The sequence below is a fragment of the Rhamphochromis longiceps genome, linkage group LG7 (genome assembly GCF_057381845.1).
Source record: "Rhamphochromis longiceps isolate RC_006_pf linkage group LG7, R_longiceps_female_GT1.1, whole genome shotgun sequence".
Classification (NCBI taxonomy): Eukaryota; Metazoa; Chordata; class Actinopteri; order Cichliformes; family Cichlidae; genus Rhamphochromis; species Rhamphochromis longiceps.
In genome coordinates, this window is record NC_140563.1 from 37,068,701 (window position 1) to 37,087,660 (window position 18,960).

The 18,960-nt window shown below is 38.7% G+C and overlaps 1 protein-coding gene across 8 annotated transcripts in view; it reads right to left on the bottom strand.

Moving 5' to 3' along the window:
• vav2 (vav guanine nucleotide exchange factor 2) overlaps nucleotides 1-18,960 on the bottom strand; it is a 201,650-nt gene that overhangs the window by 31,311 nt on the left and 151,379 nt on the right. For all 8 annotated transcript variants that reach the window (XM_085413549.1, XM_085413546.1, XM_085413544.1 and 5 more), the window contains exons 5-8: nucleotides 12,517-12,622; nucleotides 10,226-10,324; nucleotides 7,535-7,603; nucleotides 5,771-5,871 (exon numbers count right to left, since the gene is read on the bottom strand). In XM_085413549.1, coding sequence (XP_085269675.1) covers nucleotides 5,771-5,871; nucleotides 7,535-7,603; nucleotides 10,226-10,324; nucleotides 12,517-12,622 — 375 coding nt within the window. The remainder of the gene's footprint in view (nucleotides 1-5,770; nucleotides 5,872-7,534; nucleotides 7,604-10,225; nucleotides 10,325-12,516; nucleotides 12,623-18,960) is intronic.

An 18,960-nucleotide genomic window follows, 5' to 3' on the forward strand; every position in this document is an offset into this window, starting at 1 on the left:
ATTTGCAACAGTTAAAAACTAACAACCTGATTACCCCACATACATATTTTATGAGTTTTTTTTTACTCAGAAGTACCACTGCGGGACTTGGTTGTGCATTAGCAACAAAAAGTTTAATTTGAGCCTGAGAGGGTTAATAAACAAACTATTCAATGAACAAATTATGTTTCTCTCAGAACAATAACAAGAACTAAGTGAATGAAAGTGAATTAATGAAAGACTGATTTATTTTCTCGTGTGAGTCAATTTAACAGAAGGCCATTCTTCAGTGTGTGGAAGTCATTGAGACTATTTTAGTTACGAGCTTTTGCTTCTGCTGCACTTTTATTTTATCTAGGCCACCTGTCCATTGCCAAGTTGCTTGAGTTTAATCTCAGTGCACCTACTAGCCCTCCAAAACCCTAGCTTCACATCACGTTCATATTTCTAGGGTTGAGTGCTCTTTAGGGTAGTGTAGCGTTCTTTGGTACAAATGTAATTATACAAAGCTTTAATGAAGTTTATGGAACTCAAACAATTTTTAAAGCTTATTTTAACAGGTAACAAGGAACAGTGTCAAATGACCCATATGGAAAAGATATATATAAATCTTATAAAGTTTGTATCTGTCTTGTGTGAAACTTGTATGAAAAGCATATAAGAGTGAAGACAGATATAAGATCCCTTGAAAAATTATATAATGAAACTTGTATGGTTTGGATACTTACTAAAACAATATATGAAAGTAATGAGAAAGTGGCCACTTTCATGAGTAAATCACATATAAGTTTTTACTATTTCTTTTCCATATGGGGAGGTACAATATTTTTGCTATTTTACAATTACATTGCTATATTTCATCAGCCTGTTTGTGTTCAGTATCATGAAAAGGCAACCAGTTACATTCTGTATGTATATAAAATAAAATATAGGGTGCTGTTATACAATAAATGAAAAAAAAATGTCTATATCTATTTTTATGACCAAAATATCACCCCAACAATCACTAAATCTCACAAAAACTATATTTGGATACAACAAAATTCGGATACATGAACATTTTTAATAGCAAGCTTTTTATCTAAACTGTGAGAGGCCAATTGAAAGTGTTGTCATCTTCTTAAACCGAGATCGTGAAACCAAACTGCTAGTGACACACAAGTACACTGAAGCATCCATGCAGTCTTCTCACCCAGCCAGCTCTAATTAGTCTGTGATGTGGTGATAAATACGCTCAATGCTTAACCACGGCTCTTAAGAAATTGCTGAAAACTGGTGACAATTCATTACTAACAGTTTACTAACAGTTTTCGACATTCAAGCACAAGAATTTGTGCTTGAATGTTTACACACTGATGAATACTGTGTTGTGGTTGTTTGTTTTCCTTCTGTACAGATTTGAGGAAAAACCCGATCACCTTCTTTTAGTTGCTCCCTTTAGGGGTTGCTACAGCATATTATTTGCCTTCATTTCACCCTAACCATAGCATCCTCTTCTGTCACACCAACCCTCTCCATGAATCTTCTATGCAGTTTTCCTCTTTTCCTCCTACCTGGCAGCTCCATAGTCAACATCCTTTGCCCATTATCCCTCCATCCCTCCACTGTACATGTCTGACCATCTCAGCCTTGTCTCTCTAACTTTGTCTCCTAACTGCTCAAACTGAGCTGTTCCTCTTATGTACTATTGATGAACTGCATGCTTCATTTGGCAAACATTTTATGGCTGGCTGCCCTGCCTGATGCTACCCTCCCCATTTAACTGGGCTTGTGAAGTACATAGGACTATGATTTATTTTTTTTTATTTTTTTTGGGGGGGGGGGGGGGGGGGGGATGATATCAGATATAACATCAACAACTTTTATAAAGCTGATTACAGCGAGGGAAACAAGAAGAAGAAATCATCCCAGTGGTCAACCACAAAGTCTGCAGTGTGAATAGTTACCTTCCACTGAAAAATAACGATATTTCTATTCATTAAATGATCGTTTGGTAAGTTTCCTGCTATGCCATTAGCATACCTGCAGGATGCAGTAGCCCACGCAAGGAAAAGGAAAAAGATAGATAAATAAACAGGAGTTTGCAAGTGCAGGAAGAAACTTCATGTTTTTATTCTTTTAAGTGCCGGTGATATTGCCCTGCTGTGCTGGCCTCTTCTGACGCCATCGTGCATGTTATCTCACAGGAAATGCAATTTTGAGTAGATGTGCTCTGAGCCTTCACCCCCCACCCTTGTGGAGCCCTGCGAGGCGAGTCAGGCAAGTGAGGAAACCTCCCAGCAAAGCAGAAGTGACAGGCTGTGGAACTAGCTAATATTCTCTGACACATGGCATTGGGACCCTCTCACCTCTACTCAACATATCCAGCACACAGCAAATGGAGGAGAACACAGAGCAAAGACCTCCACTAAAGAGCCTCATAGCATGGCCATGATTAGGCACTGCATGGATATCAGGGAGTCAGATTACTCCGGAAATGAGTTGGGGAATGTTGCAAATGAGTGCATCAACAAGAGGGCACTTAGATGCCCATTTAGTTTATAGAGCTTCCTCTGAGTGTACTTTTCCATTCTGCCTGGTTCTGACTGTTTAAGAATTGAGCATATAAACCAGTGACATTTTCAGCATGGCATTCAGACCAATACAAAAAAAAAAGCTTTTCATCTTTGGCACCAACGTGAGGCAAAAAAACGATACAAGCACATTGTTGTAAAGGTCACAGGGACTTACAAGCATAGATAACCAAATTTATTATGCAAAGCCAGGTCCTTAGAAAATTGCCAAGATGAATGAAGAGAGCGTTGCTGTGTGAATAAAAATCCCCTGGTCACTGTTGTCTATCGCCATGGCGAGACAAGACACCACTGTGGCTCATAATGAGGACGGTCTACATGTCAATCATAGTGAGAAAGTCAAGGCTTCTGACGTAAAGGTTCCTCAAATCAAATGAATGGTCTTAAAATAACCCAGCATCTCTTTTGTGACAAATGTTGGTAATGGTAAATAGCAATGAATCGTATGTAATTAGGAAATCTGTATATAAATGGAGCGAAGCAGAAGCAGAAGTTTAAAAACCATTTACCAAACAACATGCAGATTGTATAGTGCTGTGAATAGGCATTTGTCCCCTGTCTGGTTTCTTTTTTAAACCTGAGTAAATAGAAAATGCAGTTTTAAAATGATGATCTTATGTATCAAGGGGAAAAAATCTATCCCAAAGGTTTACTTTTTCACATAGGGAAATAATAATTGGTTGTTTTTGAGGGTTTTTTTTAGACATTTAGACATGGACTTGCTGGGATGTTTCAGATCATTGTCCAGCTGCATAACCCAAATGCTCTTGAACTGAAAGCCTCTCCTTAAGAATTTTCTGGTAGAGACAGAATTCCTGGTTCCATCAGCTTCACAAGTCATCCAAGTCCTGAAGCAGCAAAGCAGCCGCCTGCCATCACACCACCACCACCACCACCACGTTAACACGATGTTGTTTTTATGAAATGCTGTGTTAGGTTTATGCCAGATGTAACAAGACGACATTACTTTTTCACAAAGGGCCAGGTAGATTTAGATATTTTTTTCCTTGTTCACTTAAATTAGTTAAATTTGTTACATACAAACAAATTTAAAAAAGAAATCAGCAAGGGGGCAAATACATCTCCAACCTATCTTGGCAAAAGGGTGCCTCTCCCTAAGCCTGGTTCTGCCAGAGGTTTCTTCTGGTTAAAAGGGAGTTTTTGCTTCCCACCGTTGCCAAGTGCTTGCTCAAAAGGGTTCGTCTAATTGTTGGGGTTTTCGCTGTATTATTGCAGGGTCTTTACCCTACAAAATAAGGTCCTTCGCTTTGACTTGGTTTTATATAAATAAAATGTGTTTATATAGTGATCCAGTTTAAATAACATTGAACTAAATTTAATTTTTACAGCATTGTATGTGCCCCTTTAATGCCATTCTGTTTGTTCAAAAGAGTGGAAATCTTAGTGTAGAGCAACATTTGATTTTAGTGTCATGGAGCTCTTTGCTTCAACACAACATTGTCCATCATACAGCATAGCGCGTACAGACAGGTTGATTTCTTCCCAGTCTTGTGTGAAATAAATTGACTCGCCTGTCCAATGTTCCATCCAACACTTTTACAATAAACTGTAATTCTGACTGTGAGACTTATCATCTTACAGTGACCAGTGTTACAGGCACTTTAATGGGTAGGACAAGATTCTTCTTCTTCCTGTATATTATTATATAGTATATTATCCAGTATTGATACAGATGGAAAGAAAAAAAAAAAAAAAAAAAATTATATATATATATATATATATATATATATATATAAAAACAAGAAGCTTAAACCACATTTCCTCAGTAAACAATACAATTGGTGTAACTACAGATGTTTCCAATGAGACTTCCCTTCCTGTACTTTTAAAACAGCTCTACGTGCCTCCACAGACGTCTGATCACGTGACAACCTCCCCTTGTCCTTTAGTGACCTATGGCCAGATTAAGTTTTCCAACCATTGCTGAATCAGACCAGGGAGTAAGATGAGCTTAATGAGGATGGAGAAACAGTAAGACTGTGGTTGCATGTATGAGGCTGAGGGAGACAGTATGTGCCTGTCTCTGTCATTTAACAGAAATACAGTCCCTTATGTCAAACCGATTTTATGTTACATGGTCTCTTAAGGCTTAAAGAAGAGGCCCGAAAAAAGCCTATTACCTATGCAAACTGATGTCACCCAGAGAAGTGCTGTGAATGTTTTCAGTTAAAAGCATCAGAGAGGAGGGAAAAGTATCTGTGCTATCACTGTGCAGAGGAATAGAAAATGTACTTATGGACGCAGGGACAGGTAACACATGCGGTGCATTGTGTGACTCGCTTTCACGCCGTAATGGCTGTGTTATTCGCAAGAGCGCCACATCCATAGCACTGTATGGAATCATAAATGAGACCAGAAGCTATCATCATTACCATTAGCTATGAAGCAGTCGCCTTAGCGGGGATCATTGCTCCCCTCAGGGATGCAAATTATCCACACGTTGCTCCACAGCTGGGCGAGATTGAGATCATCTGAGAGAAAATCCAGTTTGCCAATAACCCCCAGCTTTAACTGTTCACTGGGTTTCATAATCTCCACACTGCTGGAAACACCTTCTCATCAAGTCATTTCCGTATTCATTTGTAAAACATTATTTATTAAACCAAGTGAAACAATGAGATATTTGGCAACAGCTCTGAATACTGACTGAGACCTATTTTCAGAAACAGAGAAAATTATTTTTACTGCCCTTGGGAATTTGTTTATGATTTGCTTCAAACAGATATTCATTTATTAAGATATTTGTTAAATGTTTAGGCAGTTTTCAGCTCTGTTGTTTTTAAATGTGAATATATATCCTGAGCACCTGACAGTAGAAATCACAGAACAGCTAATACGTGGGTAAAATAGATAGATGGTGGTGGAATAAGTGGAAAGACTAATATAAAGGAATATAATTTGGACAAGCTAATGCAATGCTTTGAGTATACACTCTGATGGACAACAATGGTGTACATGCTCTCTCAGCTTTTTCATTAAACCGGTTCATTTTAATCGACTTCTTCCTTGAACACTAATCCCTTCAATCCACTGATCCGTGGATCCTCAACGTGATGCTGCTTCCTAAATTTGAAAGTAAAGGAAGAAAATGCCACAGCTTCTAAACTATAAGTGGATTTTAACACCCCATGCACAGAACACAGAAAAGCACAGGACGTCTATGAACAAACACAACACAGCAATGTCCGGATACCAACCTTTCTTTGAAGTCGAGAAAGATCTTCCCCAGGCCGCTTCCTCCACTGACCATGTTCATTTCAATGGCTCGCAAGAGAGCAAAGTGGACTTTGATCACATCCTAAAGGAAAAATAACAATAAAAAGTAGAATTTCATCATCACCCCCAGCATGAAATATTGACACAAGGCTGGACGGATCCATGGTTTCACGTTGTTTATGATCCTACAATCCAAATGTTGTAGCTGAAATTGAGACTCATCAGACCGGACAACTTTTCCAGTCTTGTACTATAGAAAATGTAGTGAGGCTGTGCAAATTGTAGCTTTATTACAGTAACTGATCTTTTTTCAAGGTTCATTGTATTCGGAGGTGCTCCTCAGCATTCATTGGTTATTACGAGTGGCTATTTGAGTTACTGTTGCCTTGCTCAGCTTGAAGCAGCCTGGACATTCTCTTCTGACCTCTGGTATGAACAAGGCGCTTTCTCACAGGCAACTGCTGCTCACTGGATATTTTCTCTTTTTCAGAATATTCTCTGTAAACCCTAGAGATGGTTGTGTGTGGAAAAAAGCCCACCAAATAAGCAGTGTCTAAAATACCAAGACCAACCAGTCCAGCAGCTAATAGCCATACCACATTGAAAGTCCATTAAATCACCTTTCAGCCCTTGGTGCTCTACTTAAACTTCGGCAGGTCTTGACCGTGTCTACATGCCTTAATGTGCTGGGTTGCTGCCATCTGAGTGGCTAATTAGATATTTGCATTAATGCTCTGTCTGATTTTCAGCTATTTGGTCCTATGTGAAGCACTTCAAAGTGCAACCAGGATGAAAGGTACAAATAAAGTTTAATTAACTGATACAAGAACTCATCTTGAAACATTTAGTACACATTGTTGCCCTCTCTATTAAACTCTAATTAGTTCAGATTGCTAAGTGAAGATATAGTTGAGAAGTTGTATTTTTAGGAGAGACTGAGAACACACTCCTTCTGAATGTGATCATCTTTGCTATTTAGGTTATGTTGCCTAATTGCCAGAAAGCTGTGCGTCTATGTGGCTTCTATGTCCCAGAAAAAGAGAACAGAGGAGATCAGCAGTATAGACCTTTTTCACAAAGGTGGCTAAACATTTATTGAATATTACAGTTATTTAACATATTTTATAACCCAAGATTATTCGACATTTCTCGTGAACAAGCAAGTATGAATCCCTGCTACTTTATCACCACTTTCAAATCTCCATAAGCAGTCTGCAGCTCTCAGACATAATGCATAAACCTGGGAGAAGCTGGGCAATACTGTGACACACATTAAAACAAACACAATGAGTATTTACAGTTCAGGGCCAAATTAAACTATAAATACTCATTATAGGAGAGACTCAAATAAACTACAGCTGCTTTGTGTGTTACAGGTCAGCAAAACAGTGTGACTCATTAACATAATTTAATGCAACTCTGTACCACATGTGGTCCAGAGTGCGTGGTGGTATTTACATTTACATTGGTGTACATTTATACACCAATGAGGCATATTTTCTCGGCAGGAATGTTGACTGTTTTCTACTCTGGCCGTGACGAAAACACTGAGCAATGACAACACACTCAGCCCGAAGCAAAGCATGAATTTTCACAGCTTTGCACCCTTAATATACAGAAAATATAAACAATAGATCCCATCATTCTTTCAGCCATCCATACACATATCGAGTTATTCGCTTGGTGTGAAACGCATCCAGGTGTGCCGCACTGGCATTATGTTGTCTCGTAGAGTGGTTACTCACCTCCAGGTTTACAAAGATAGCCTCCATGTCCTGTGGACTCAAGACTTGCCTCAGTGGGATCATGTAATTCTTGAGGAAAGGAAGAAAAAAAAAAAAAAGAAAATTGGTGATTTTATGGGGTTTTTTTGTTGTTTTTTTTGAATAGCCACAGATTTCCCTTTTACAAACAAACAGTATAACTGGCATTTTCTCTCATGTCATGTGTGAACAGTTCACAGATCTGTGAAAATGACCCACAAAAATATCAGGCTGTGTTATAAAAAATCCTTTTGAGGCCTAAGTGTGCAATAAATACATACAGCTGTTGTTTACGAAGCCCACTTATGCTTAGAGAGGAAAAAAATATGCTTTTTATTTCTCTAACGCTGCTTTATGGTTGTCACATTTCATCATCATAATGATAACAAATAGATCAACTAAGAAGCAACGCAAAGATAACTGGGTTTATTAACCCCAACTCAATTAAGCTTAACGAGTCCTCTGATCATAAGAAGGTTATTTATTCTAATTTAGACTTGTGCTGGTCTGGTGTGGGAAACACAGGATGCACATTTAGTTTAATGAAATTAGCGGAGCGGATGATTTGTGGCGCTCCATGAAATCGTGAATGAAATCTGTCAACGCGGAAACTGATGCGATACCAGCGCCGATCTCAGCGATGGTTTATTACTACACCGTGAAAGCTCAAACGTACGCGTCAGGGTGTGAGGGTCTGAGTCTTTGAGCACAGAATGTTTGTTTTTGATTTTCTCGGTAAACGGTAATCATACTTTGTAAAATGTTGTGTGTCCTGTGCTTCGCAAACTTCACGGCTCATATTCAGAAGACACACCGAGACTTTAGTCCTGGATAACTGTGAGAATGTTTCAGTGTCATTCCCTAATAAGCTAAAATGAATTGTGACCAATTGTGCTACAATTACGTGAATGTAGCGTGAAAAGTGAATGTTTTAAATATGCTAACTCAATTAAAGAAACCGTGTCAGCAGGGAGAGAGTCACGGCTGTTTCTAGCTTTCTGTGTTACATCTGCTAAATATTATTATTATTATTGTAATTAGTCAGACAGACAGACACGTACCACAAAGACACATTATACAGTAATGTGAAAAAGTCTTGAATCCACTTTTTTATTTTTCATTAGGAAAATCCAAAATAGGCGTAGTGATTTATTGAAACACACAAACATAAACAGAAATATAGAACATAGGGGAAAAACAAGGTTTGTACAATTCTGCTGAACTTGACAGTCAGTATTTGGTATGGCCAAATTTATAATTCAAGACAGACAGAACTCTCTTAGAAAAGCTTTCTTGTAATTCTTTTAGTCTTTAGGATGTTCTCAGGGCTTCTTGCAAGACATTTAAAGCATTTAAAAATGTTTCTTTCTCAGTTAGGCCTCCTGGCATTCTTTTGTTATTTAGGTTTTATTAGGTTTCATTTATTTTTATTTTATTTTAATGTGGTTCTTTTTTAATATTGTTTACTAGTTTTTCTAGATTACTATTAACAAAATGTCTAAAGATATCATTTTAAACCATTTTTTTGCCAAGTTGTCTGCTATGTGCAGACAGCAGTGGTTCTCGAGTTAGGTGTCTTTTTAATGCCTGAACTATTTTTTGCTTTAGTCGTTTAAGTGACTTAAATAACTATTCAAATTATTTTGAACGTCAGTCAGCTAAAAGGACTGTACTAAAAACGTCACTGAAAAAGACAAAAAAAAAAAAAAAAAAAAAAGACAGCCACTGTCCAAAGAAGAAACACTTGCAGAAAAACCTCAAGACCTGTTGCTGAAGACCAGTAAAAAAAAACAAAAAAACACACACACACACACACACAAAAGAAACAAAATAGAAAAAAATTGAAAAAATAGTCTGGCTACCTGCAAAGAAAATATAAAGAAATGAAAGTGACTGTTGCACAGCACTACAGACAATAAGAAAATAATGTGCAAGGGTAGGAGCAGAAAAATAAATATAACCTTTTAAAATGTTCTAGTGGAATAAGTGAATAAAATAAAAGTAAAATAAAAACTAAAATTAATACAAATGAATAGCTTCACTTTTATTGTAGTATATTCCCTTTGTAGGCAGCAAAGTATTAATCAGTTTTTCTAAGCTTGATGTGAATAAGTCACAGCTAATGTTACAATGACCTGATATAATTACTGTGTTTAAATGTAATCACAGAGCGGGCAATCTTTGCAGCAGAGCCTTGTGAATAAATATAATCCAACGCTGCTCCCTTCTCTTTGCCAGAGATGATTGTTCTCTTTCATACAAATACTGTGTGGAGTAAGAACAATCACCTGTGATAAACTTCAACACACAAAGAATAAAACACCTTTAAGGTGGGTGGAGAAGCATGCATATAAACAAATTTTATGATTAATTATTTCAGAAATATTTATTTTTCCCCGACACACATAGAGTATGTTCTCTCATATGTGATGTGTACTTAAAGGCTTAGGGATCAGCGTCATCCTTGAAAGCTGAGATAATAATAATCATATTGATCTACGTCCATGACACTTGTGTTCAAATATATATGACATTTCCATGCTGTGACCTGGCCCAAAGGTCTGAACCACCAACAAAGAAGTGACAAAGGAAAATTCAAGCATTGCATGGTTGTGCCAAAGGGAAAATGCACGCTTATCAGAAACTCAAATAGAGCTGTATTTGTAAACTCACCTTCTCAATGTCCTCTAAAGTCTTGTAGTACTTTGCTTCAGTTTCCTGAATCTCCACTAAGCAGCAGTTTCTCTTGTCATCTTCTGTCATACCCATTTTCTGCAGTGAGAATCAGATAAAATAATCAGTGACGACGATCACTTTGAACAGTTATAAACTGCTAATTGTTTCAGTTATTATTTTTTTATATGTTACTAAGAATACATTAAAGGCTAAAATAACAGGGTCAGCATCACTAGTTTGCAATTTAAAGGACCACACAATGCTTTGATGTTTCCATCAAATTCTGCAACACTTTATTTCAACCTGTACTTGAAATTTTTTTTTTAGAAATTTTTGTATAACACTACTGCTATAAGAGCTGACTGTTGTTTTTATGAATTCCCAACTGTATGAAAAGCAGACTTATGACAAAGTGTTTGTGTCGTGTAATCCATCAAGGCTGTCGACTTGCGTTATCAGCAAGAGATAATGCAGTGCAGTCTTCCAATACAGTCACTTTTAGTCAATTTGCATGTAAACTCCTTTACTCTGCAAACACAATGAAATACTGACAAAATGAATTTAGACTTCATCTGACAGTTTACACAACTTATAGTCAGCTGTGCTTTCCTTTGCCAGGATGATCCACCCTTCATCATCAACATCTTTTTTTTATGTAGCCTATGATTTTTCCACACTTAAGAAATTTTTTAAAAGCTGAGACAGTAGGAACAAATCTCCCCCCCCCCAAAAAAAAAAAAAAATCTAACCCCCAATTATTGTTGTTTTTCTGTTAAAACAAGCAGAAATAAATGTAAAATTAGACATGTTTTGATACATGCTCGATAATCCAGAGAAGTGATTCTGTTCAACTGCAGGCAGCTGAACAGAGTTTTCCCCACAGGTTTCCTCAACTTTACAAACAGTGGTTATGTAACTATTGTTCATAGGGTTGGGGAAACCTGCAGTCAGCTGAGACTGGATGCGTGATGAAACGTTTCTCCCACTGAAGGCTATACATCCAGATGAACAGAATCATCCTTCTGGGAATGATTTTTTTTAATGTATCTGATTATGTCAAAGATAAATTTCTAAATATTTAGCATAGCTGGTGCCATGGCTAGAGATGGTGATGACACTGGCTATGACAGAAGGATGCAAAATAATGAGCGTTTGAGCGTCACTGTATGTGTGGGTTAGCTGGTTTAAGAAGACATGTGTAAAGAAATGTACATGAATCCAACGTTGTCAAGGCAAAACAATGCAAGCAGGCATGCTGTGATGGAGCCAGGTTAAGATGTGAAAAAGAGTCAAACTTCTACAGAGGGCCTGATGTCTCCATCTTCAGATGTGTATGTATGTGCATGCTTTGTTGAAAGAACAGTATACTGTAAGTGAGAAACCCTGTTGATCATGGTGAAACACACCCACACACATAGGCTTTGTTTCCATAGATTTTCCTTTTTTATGTTGTAGTATGATTATGAGCACCCTGAGGAATTAATAGCTAAGCCATCTGGAGTAGATCTGGCTGTTGATAACCAGTGCTGGTAATACGAAAACTGGCACTAACAATGCAAAAATACAAGTCCAGGCCTTAGGCCAGCACAGGATCAACCAATCCGAGAAGTAGGGTTCAAAGCCAGCAGCATATTGTTTATTTGCTTTAGTGTGGCAGCTGGCGATGCTAGCTGAAGTCAGCACTGCAGTCACAGAGCTGAAGTCACTAGCTCTGAGTCAGACTGAACCAGATGGGGTATCGTTCACCATCGGTCCAACGGTCAGTAACTTAATTGGCAGATCTTTCTCTTGGGATGCTAGGAGTTGGTTTTAAATAAGGTGGTGGAGGGAATTTGCTGACAGGGTGTTGTGAGTCACAAGCACAGTGGCACTCACCTGCATGTATCTGATCTGCAGCATGAGAAAAGCAGAGCAAGTCAGAAGTAAAGATTTGTCACTGATTATGAAAGAGACATCTGCTACAGTTGAGTTTAGAGACACGATGTCATGCAGATACCGTACGACAATGACAAGGCCGACCACAGAAATAATCTAAAGCTAGTTAAAAGTGAGTGGGGGTGTTTCCTCTGGCACTATTAGTTCATTGCATTCCTGTAATGCAATTCGTTATGGTAAAATGAAATCATGCAAAAGAAAATTCTTCCAAAGAGTGGGGAGAGTTGCAGTGATTTAGTCATAGACCGTCACGTAGCACATTTGTACAGTATATTAAAAAACAACAACAAAAAAACGCAATCAGTAATTGTGAAAAGAAAACAAGTCCTTAATGATCAAACAGGAGTTCTCACCATGGGTTGTCGTACTTCCACTTTAATGATGTCCTCATAGATGTCGTCCCCATCATCCTCGCATGGCACACAGTCATAGATGTCATCCTCACCCAAGTCATGTTCACTGGGGGAAAACACATGCACTTTAGATGAACAAGTCCATCTAACCGCCAACCTTCAAAACCAAATGATAAACGGTCTTTTCTCACACCTCCACGTCAAACTTCTTTGAGTGCACAGACCAGGTGAACTAGCTTGTTATCCTTAACAAGCCCTGCCTGAAGGATACTAGTGATCTAGGCAAGGGAACACAGAACCTGGTGTTCACAAAGCTCCAATAAGTTATGAAGTGGCATCTCTCTTTAATGTATTTATGTTGTTTTGGCACCCAGCTAGCTCACTGACCTTTAATTAGGCAAGCAGCCAGCAGAGCACCGACAGTTACTGTGGAGAGGAGGATCTCCTGGGAAAGATTCTCATGCTCTGTGAGCCAAAACTGTGTCTCCCCCTGCTCCGTATAAGCAATTATTGTTTGGGAAACTTATTGAGGCGGCAGGGATCCCGCAGCAGGAAAACACTTTGGCAAAGGGCCCATCTCGATGCAGTTAATAAGAAGGGAGCTTTAAGTCGCAAAAGGGAAATAAATGATTAAATACTGTAAATAAATAAAGAGAGTTGCCTGCTAAATAACAGAGGGCAACTGTTTGAACTTGCTCGCTTGTTTAAACAAAATTCCATTTACCTAGGCTGTATTCAGACACAGGGAGCGTAATGTTCTTGTATTACAATAAGTTGCCATAGATTCAGCCAACTTCAGTGATGAAGCCCTTTCTTTTATAATTAGTTTAGAGCATGATGAATAAGCTGTTAATTACTGTACTTGGTTCTGAAGGGTGCTTTGATCGTGATTTCTAAACAAATATATGGACATTTATTCATGGTGAACATGGGAAATATCATATGCATCTAAAAATATGTCTGTGTTATTAACTTTAATGGTGGTCTGACTCCCAAAAGGGATGCAAATTTAGTCACTAAAGGAAAAAAAATGATCTTAATTGCTTCCACGCTCTGTGCTGAACTCCAGTTTCTGTGAGGGTTGACAACCAAGACACACAAATGTACCATCCACCTCCATCTTTTGTTATAGTTCCCAACATTCGCTGCCCTGAAATCTTCGGGAAAAGGACGCCTAAGGTTGAGGCTCAGCGAGCATCCACTCTTTTTGAATGTCCTTGAGCAGAACACCAGCTCAGGGGATGCTGTTTTGTACTCTGACCTCTCTGAGTGAGAACAAGAAAGAAGAGGGTTTGCTCTTCTTGGATGAATGCTGCATCCTCCAAGTGGATGTGCATGTGATCCCTAGCACATAAACCTGCCTGTTTGTGCATTCTTGAAGCACAAACCTCACTGCAGTCTGGCTAATGGGGGCCATAACCCAGCTGCCGTTATACCAAAACAACCAGATCCAGACCACAAAATCCTAATTCCCCTTTAAGATCACTGAAATTGGTTATTTTGTTGAGCTTTCATAAGATTTATTAATTCATGCATATTTGAAAACAAGATTTTGTAGCACAGGTCTACAAAAAAAAAAAGAAAAAAAAAAAAGAAATCTTGTTTGTAGGTTGGTGGATTCCATCCACTGTGATGTGACCTTCTACACGTGCCATCAAGGCAGTGGCATCCCTGCTTTCACTGCTGTCAGGGGAGGGAAAAAAAAAGCGAAGTGAGAGAAATGCCCTCAATCAAATATGCAGCTTTACCGTAATGCTGGTGCTCAGGTGCGTTTGAAGTTTTAATTGAGGTGACTTGGTTCACTATCAGCACTGCGCTCCATCTTTCTTCATTAAGTAAAAGTGTCTCATGTTGAATACTGAGAAGGCTGCGTGGGAGGACAATGGCCACCTGATGCTGTCCCTTCAGTATCTCCTCTCTGAACTTTGAGACTACAGCACTCTCCGCAGACACAGATGAGCACCATGACAGAAAGGCTCTTTGGAAAGCAGGTAATTCACATATTTTTTTGTTTAATTCCTCAGACAGAGCTTTATATGAGGGAGGTTTAGTGCAGTGACATGAATGTTGCCTGTTAAGAGATCGAATAGGAAGTTTGTAATATCTAGTTCGTTTTTATCTATTAGAGAAAGCTTGGCTCACTGGAACATTTGTTAACATCTGTTAGCTTCTTCATCTCTCTTAGTTATTCAGTTTGTCACTGATCTTTTTTAGCAAGCAAGTTCAAAATGTATGCATGTTCTTATTAATGATTAATGAGTAATTACTGCATTATACTGATGAACCAGATGCGTAACTGATTATGAAAGCCAAACTTTTCCTATTTCTTATTTCGATCCATATTCAAAACATCATGCCAAGTTTTACTAATATGTGTTTTACTTATATGCCAACAGATATACAATATTTTATCTTGCTTGCATTTAGACAACCAATATTCATTATGATATTTTCCTTGTTGATTATAACAGATTGTTGCAAAATAGCATTGAGACAACATTGGAAAGGAGGTGTTTTACAACCGTTGTCATATCATTAATGTTAAAGCAAGTAACAAGTAAAGTAAATAGCAATCATTACCACACTGCTGAGCATTTTTCTGCTGGGAAATTTTGGGTCCTGGAATTTGTATGTATTTTCCTTTTGAAATGCACCACCCACTGACATTGTTCAAGAACAAGCACATCCCCTGGGGGAGGATGCTGCTATAAAGGTTTTACTAGCACAGGACACCACAAATACCTCCTCAGAACTGCTTGAGGAACACAACGAAACAGCCCAAGGCATTGATCCAGCCTCCAATCTCTGCAAATCTTAATGCAATTGAGAGGACTGGGGGGTACAATCCTGAGCCACAGAGGTCCTGCCTGACAAGACGCAAGACGTGAAGCATTGGCTGCAAACGTCCAGGTGGGACCGTCTGTGCTGTTCTGGTCCAATATAAGCAATATACCCACCCAGCAGATGGTTTTAATGATGTGGCTGTTCAACATAGTATGTGTAGTCAATCAAATCTGTGTGTGTATACACTGTGGGTATGTGTGTGTGTACACACACTGTTAGAAAGGGAGAGAGCAAGAAAACAGTAAGATCTTTCTATCCAGTTTAGTAAGTCACATGAGAATTATACAGCTTATTTCTTTATACTAATAAAAATTGCATTTATGTGCATGTGCACATGTGTAACCATCACAGTGAATGATTAAGGAATGGAAGTAGAGGACCTAAGGACTAACAAATTGGGTGTGATTTTCTCTCTGATTACACAGTGACAGGCTAAAGGCTGTCTAGTGTGCTTGCATGCAATTGGCCTGCTGTAATGTGCTTCCGGCCTTCAATGACAGAGTTAACATGGGGGTAGTAGAATGTGACTCATCATATCTGAGCTACTGAGCACATGTCTCTGAAGGCTTGGCTGCTTTGTGTATTTTTATTTAAATTTCAAAAGTTGTTTTTCTTTGTTACTGCTTCAATATTCTGCTCCAGCTCTGACCCTCCACACTGTAGCTACTAAACTGCATTTGTGCAGTTCAAAATCAGAATAAATGGGGCAGTAGTTTAGCTCACTGGGATGTGGGAAAAAAACCCCTGTGGGATTGGCACATATACCACAGAGGAGAGCAAAGATATTGGGGCAAGGTACTATAAATGGAACCTGGAGCTTTCCTTAAGGTTTAGGGCCACAAATGTGCCTCGCTGTAGTACATTCACCGCATTTTGATAATGTGCACATGAGCAGGGAAGGTTTCACTACACTGCATAAAATACTGCATCATGGGGACACTAATATACTTTGGAAATGTATAGAAAGAAATCTTGGCTATATATAAAACATTAGTTTGATGGAAAAAACTGGGAAAGCACCTGATATCAACACCCTCGGGCACAGATTCTGATAACCTTAGAGGAATCAATACTGTACTATTTCCAAAAAGGCAGCAATGCATATGACATCATTAATAGCACAGTTTCTCTCCTTGATTGTAAAGATTAAAAGATGATAAATACTATTACTATGTAATACCAGTCATTTAGAGGCATGATGCTACTTAATACCTTGCATTAAGAAAAAGAAAGAAAAAAAAACAAACCTTAACTGAGCTCACTTCATGTTATTGACTTTTCATGTCAACCTGCCTGAGGGATTAATGGAGCAAAATAAAATGCAAAAGAGTGACACAAAAGGTTTGTGACAGTGCATGCTTCGGAATGGAAATCTATGTGTTCCTTTCGCAGAGCAAGAGTCCCTTGGCGACTGTGCCCGATCCACCCTGATTTCATGGTTTGTCAATTCCAGGATGGAGTCATTCCAGATGGGAAGAACTCTCAGCTAAACGATGTGAGGACTTGACTTGAGAAGGCCAGAGGGGAGAGGCACAAAGTTTAACATATTAACCTGTGAGACCTCAATTAGGATGAAGGCTGACCTCTATCTGAGTCATACAGTATACTTGTGGAAACAGATACAGTCCAGCAGAATGCCAAATCATCATATACAAATAAACCATAAGTGCACCTATCAGGGAATCTCCATTCCATTCATTTGCACTGAACATTTCTGGGTTAGCCCATAATGACTGCTTAAAGTATCATTTGACATTCTTCCGCCATAATATTGTAATTATGGAAATCTTCTTGCGACAAACCGTCACATGCCTAAAATGACACATGCAATTTTCAGGTAATCGAGAAGTGGGCATCACATGTCTTGCCGCCTCACTCTACTCCAGCAGCGCCCATCAAGCAGTATTTGCGGGGGTGATAATGTGCCTGATGTGAGCTCTCTCTCTCCTTGTGTGTTATGTGTAAAAAAGGGTAACTTGACCGCTGTGACGTGACGACGTCTGCAATTCATGAGTAAAAACAACTTCAGCCAAGCAGACACGAGCTCTTTTTCATGCTCACTGCGTTCAGGAGAGACTTGATCACCTGCAAAAGCTTTGACAATTGTGAATTAGGAAAAAACATTAAACACAATCGCTGAACTTCACCAAGTCATAAAAGGTTGATTTCATTCCCACATGAGCGGCCAGAGCAGCCGTTTCATCTCAGCCGACATAATGTCAGTTTTTAAAACTCAAGTCAAAATCCATTTTTACAGACATCGGTCAAACGCGGTTAGCACCCACCAAACTTAATGATGCAGTTCTATTGATTTCTATTGTTTGCTGTATTATTTCTGTTTTACTTTTCCCACACAGCTTTTCTTTTCCACACTTAATATTTTTGGTGACAATATTGCAGTATTATTTCCTACATGCTGTTGTTTTTATGACACCATATGTCCTGCCATTGCACTATTTTCCTCCACTGGGATGCTTGTTGCACAGAATAGTTTTACATCCATAAAAATTATTACTGCGGGAGGATTATCGCTGTCCTCTCTCTCACTCTCGCAGTTCAGTCACGCACCCGTCGTAAATTACGTGCGCATCAATATTTCAGACTAATTAATAAGCCTCTGAGAGCAGGGTTATTGCTAGCGTGGCCTATGTGCTACTGTGTCCAACTGTATTAAGTGAAGGACATGCTGATGAATCAATTATGCTTGTGTCCATTGGTGAAACTAAATGCATAGATGTTCAGTGGAAAAGGTCAAGAGCAGCTGCACTAGAGAGCAGCATGATTAATTTAATAAGACCCAGCCCTCTGGACCTACAGGTTACACAAAGAGCAAAGTGTTACAACACCACTGACCATTTCAGGAAAAAGAAAAGATTAACTCAACCTGCTGCCATGGTTACAGAGGCTAAAACCCATCAGTGGAGAAAGGACATTTTGGAGGTTAAAAGTTAGAGGCAAGACACTAGTGCAGTCGATAAGTGTCATAATGGAACGCCTGTGACTGTTTGCTGTGCTGGGCTATTGTTGCTACTGAGGTACACGCTGACTAAAACCAGCGCATCTTTCAGCAGTAATTTCAGCAACCTGGACAGTGCACACCACTGTCATTTTTCAGGTGTATTTAGAACCACGGTAAACACAGGGAGCATTGAATAAGATTGAATTTTTTTTTTATTATACACACACAAAAAAAATTGTTTCATGGGTTTCATGGCATTACTCCACAAGTTTTCAAATTCTCTGGTTAAAAATCATGCGGTATCCTGATTAACCTCAGGAGTTCTTAGGTAGGCTCCAAACATGATTTATAAGTTGTCCTCCCACACACAGAATTGAAGTTTATAAAGAAGAATGTGCAGAGAGAAACGCACCAACCTCGCTCACGCTACACACCATGAATACAGAGATTGGAGGGAGGCAAGCCCACAAAGTGGATAAACTGAAAAAAGACAGGCTCAATATAACAGTTCAGACAGTCTGACGGAGTTTTTCCTGCTGTTTTCTATTTAAATAAATGTTTATTGATATATAAAATTTACTGTTCACAAAAATCATACCCAATTATTGATTTGCAATTAGATTTGCAGGGATCCTAATGAT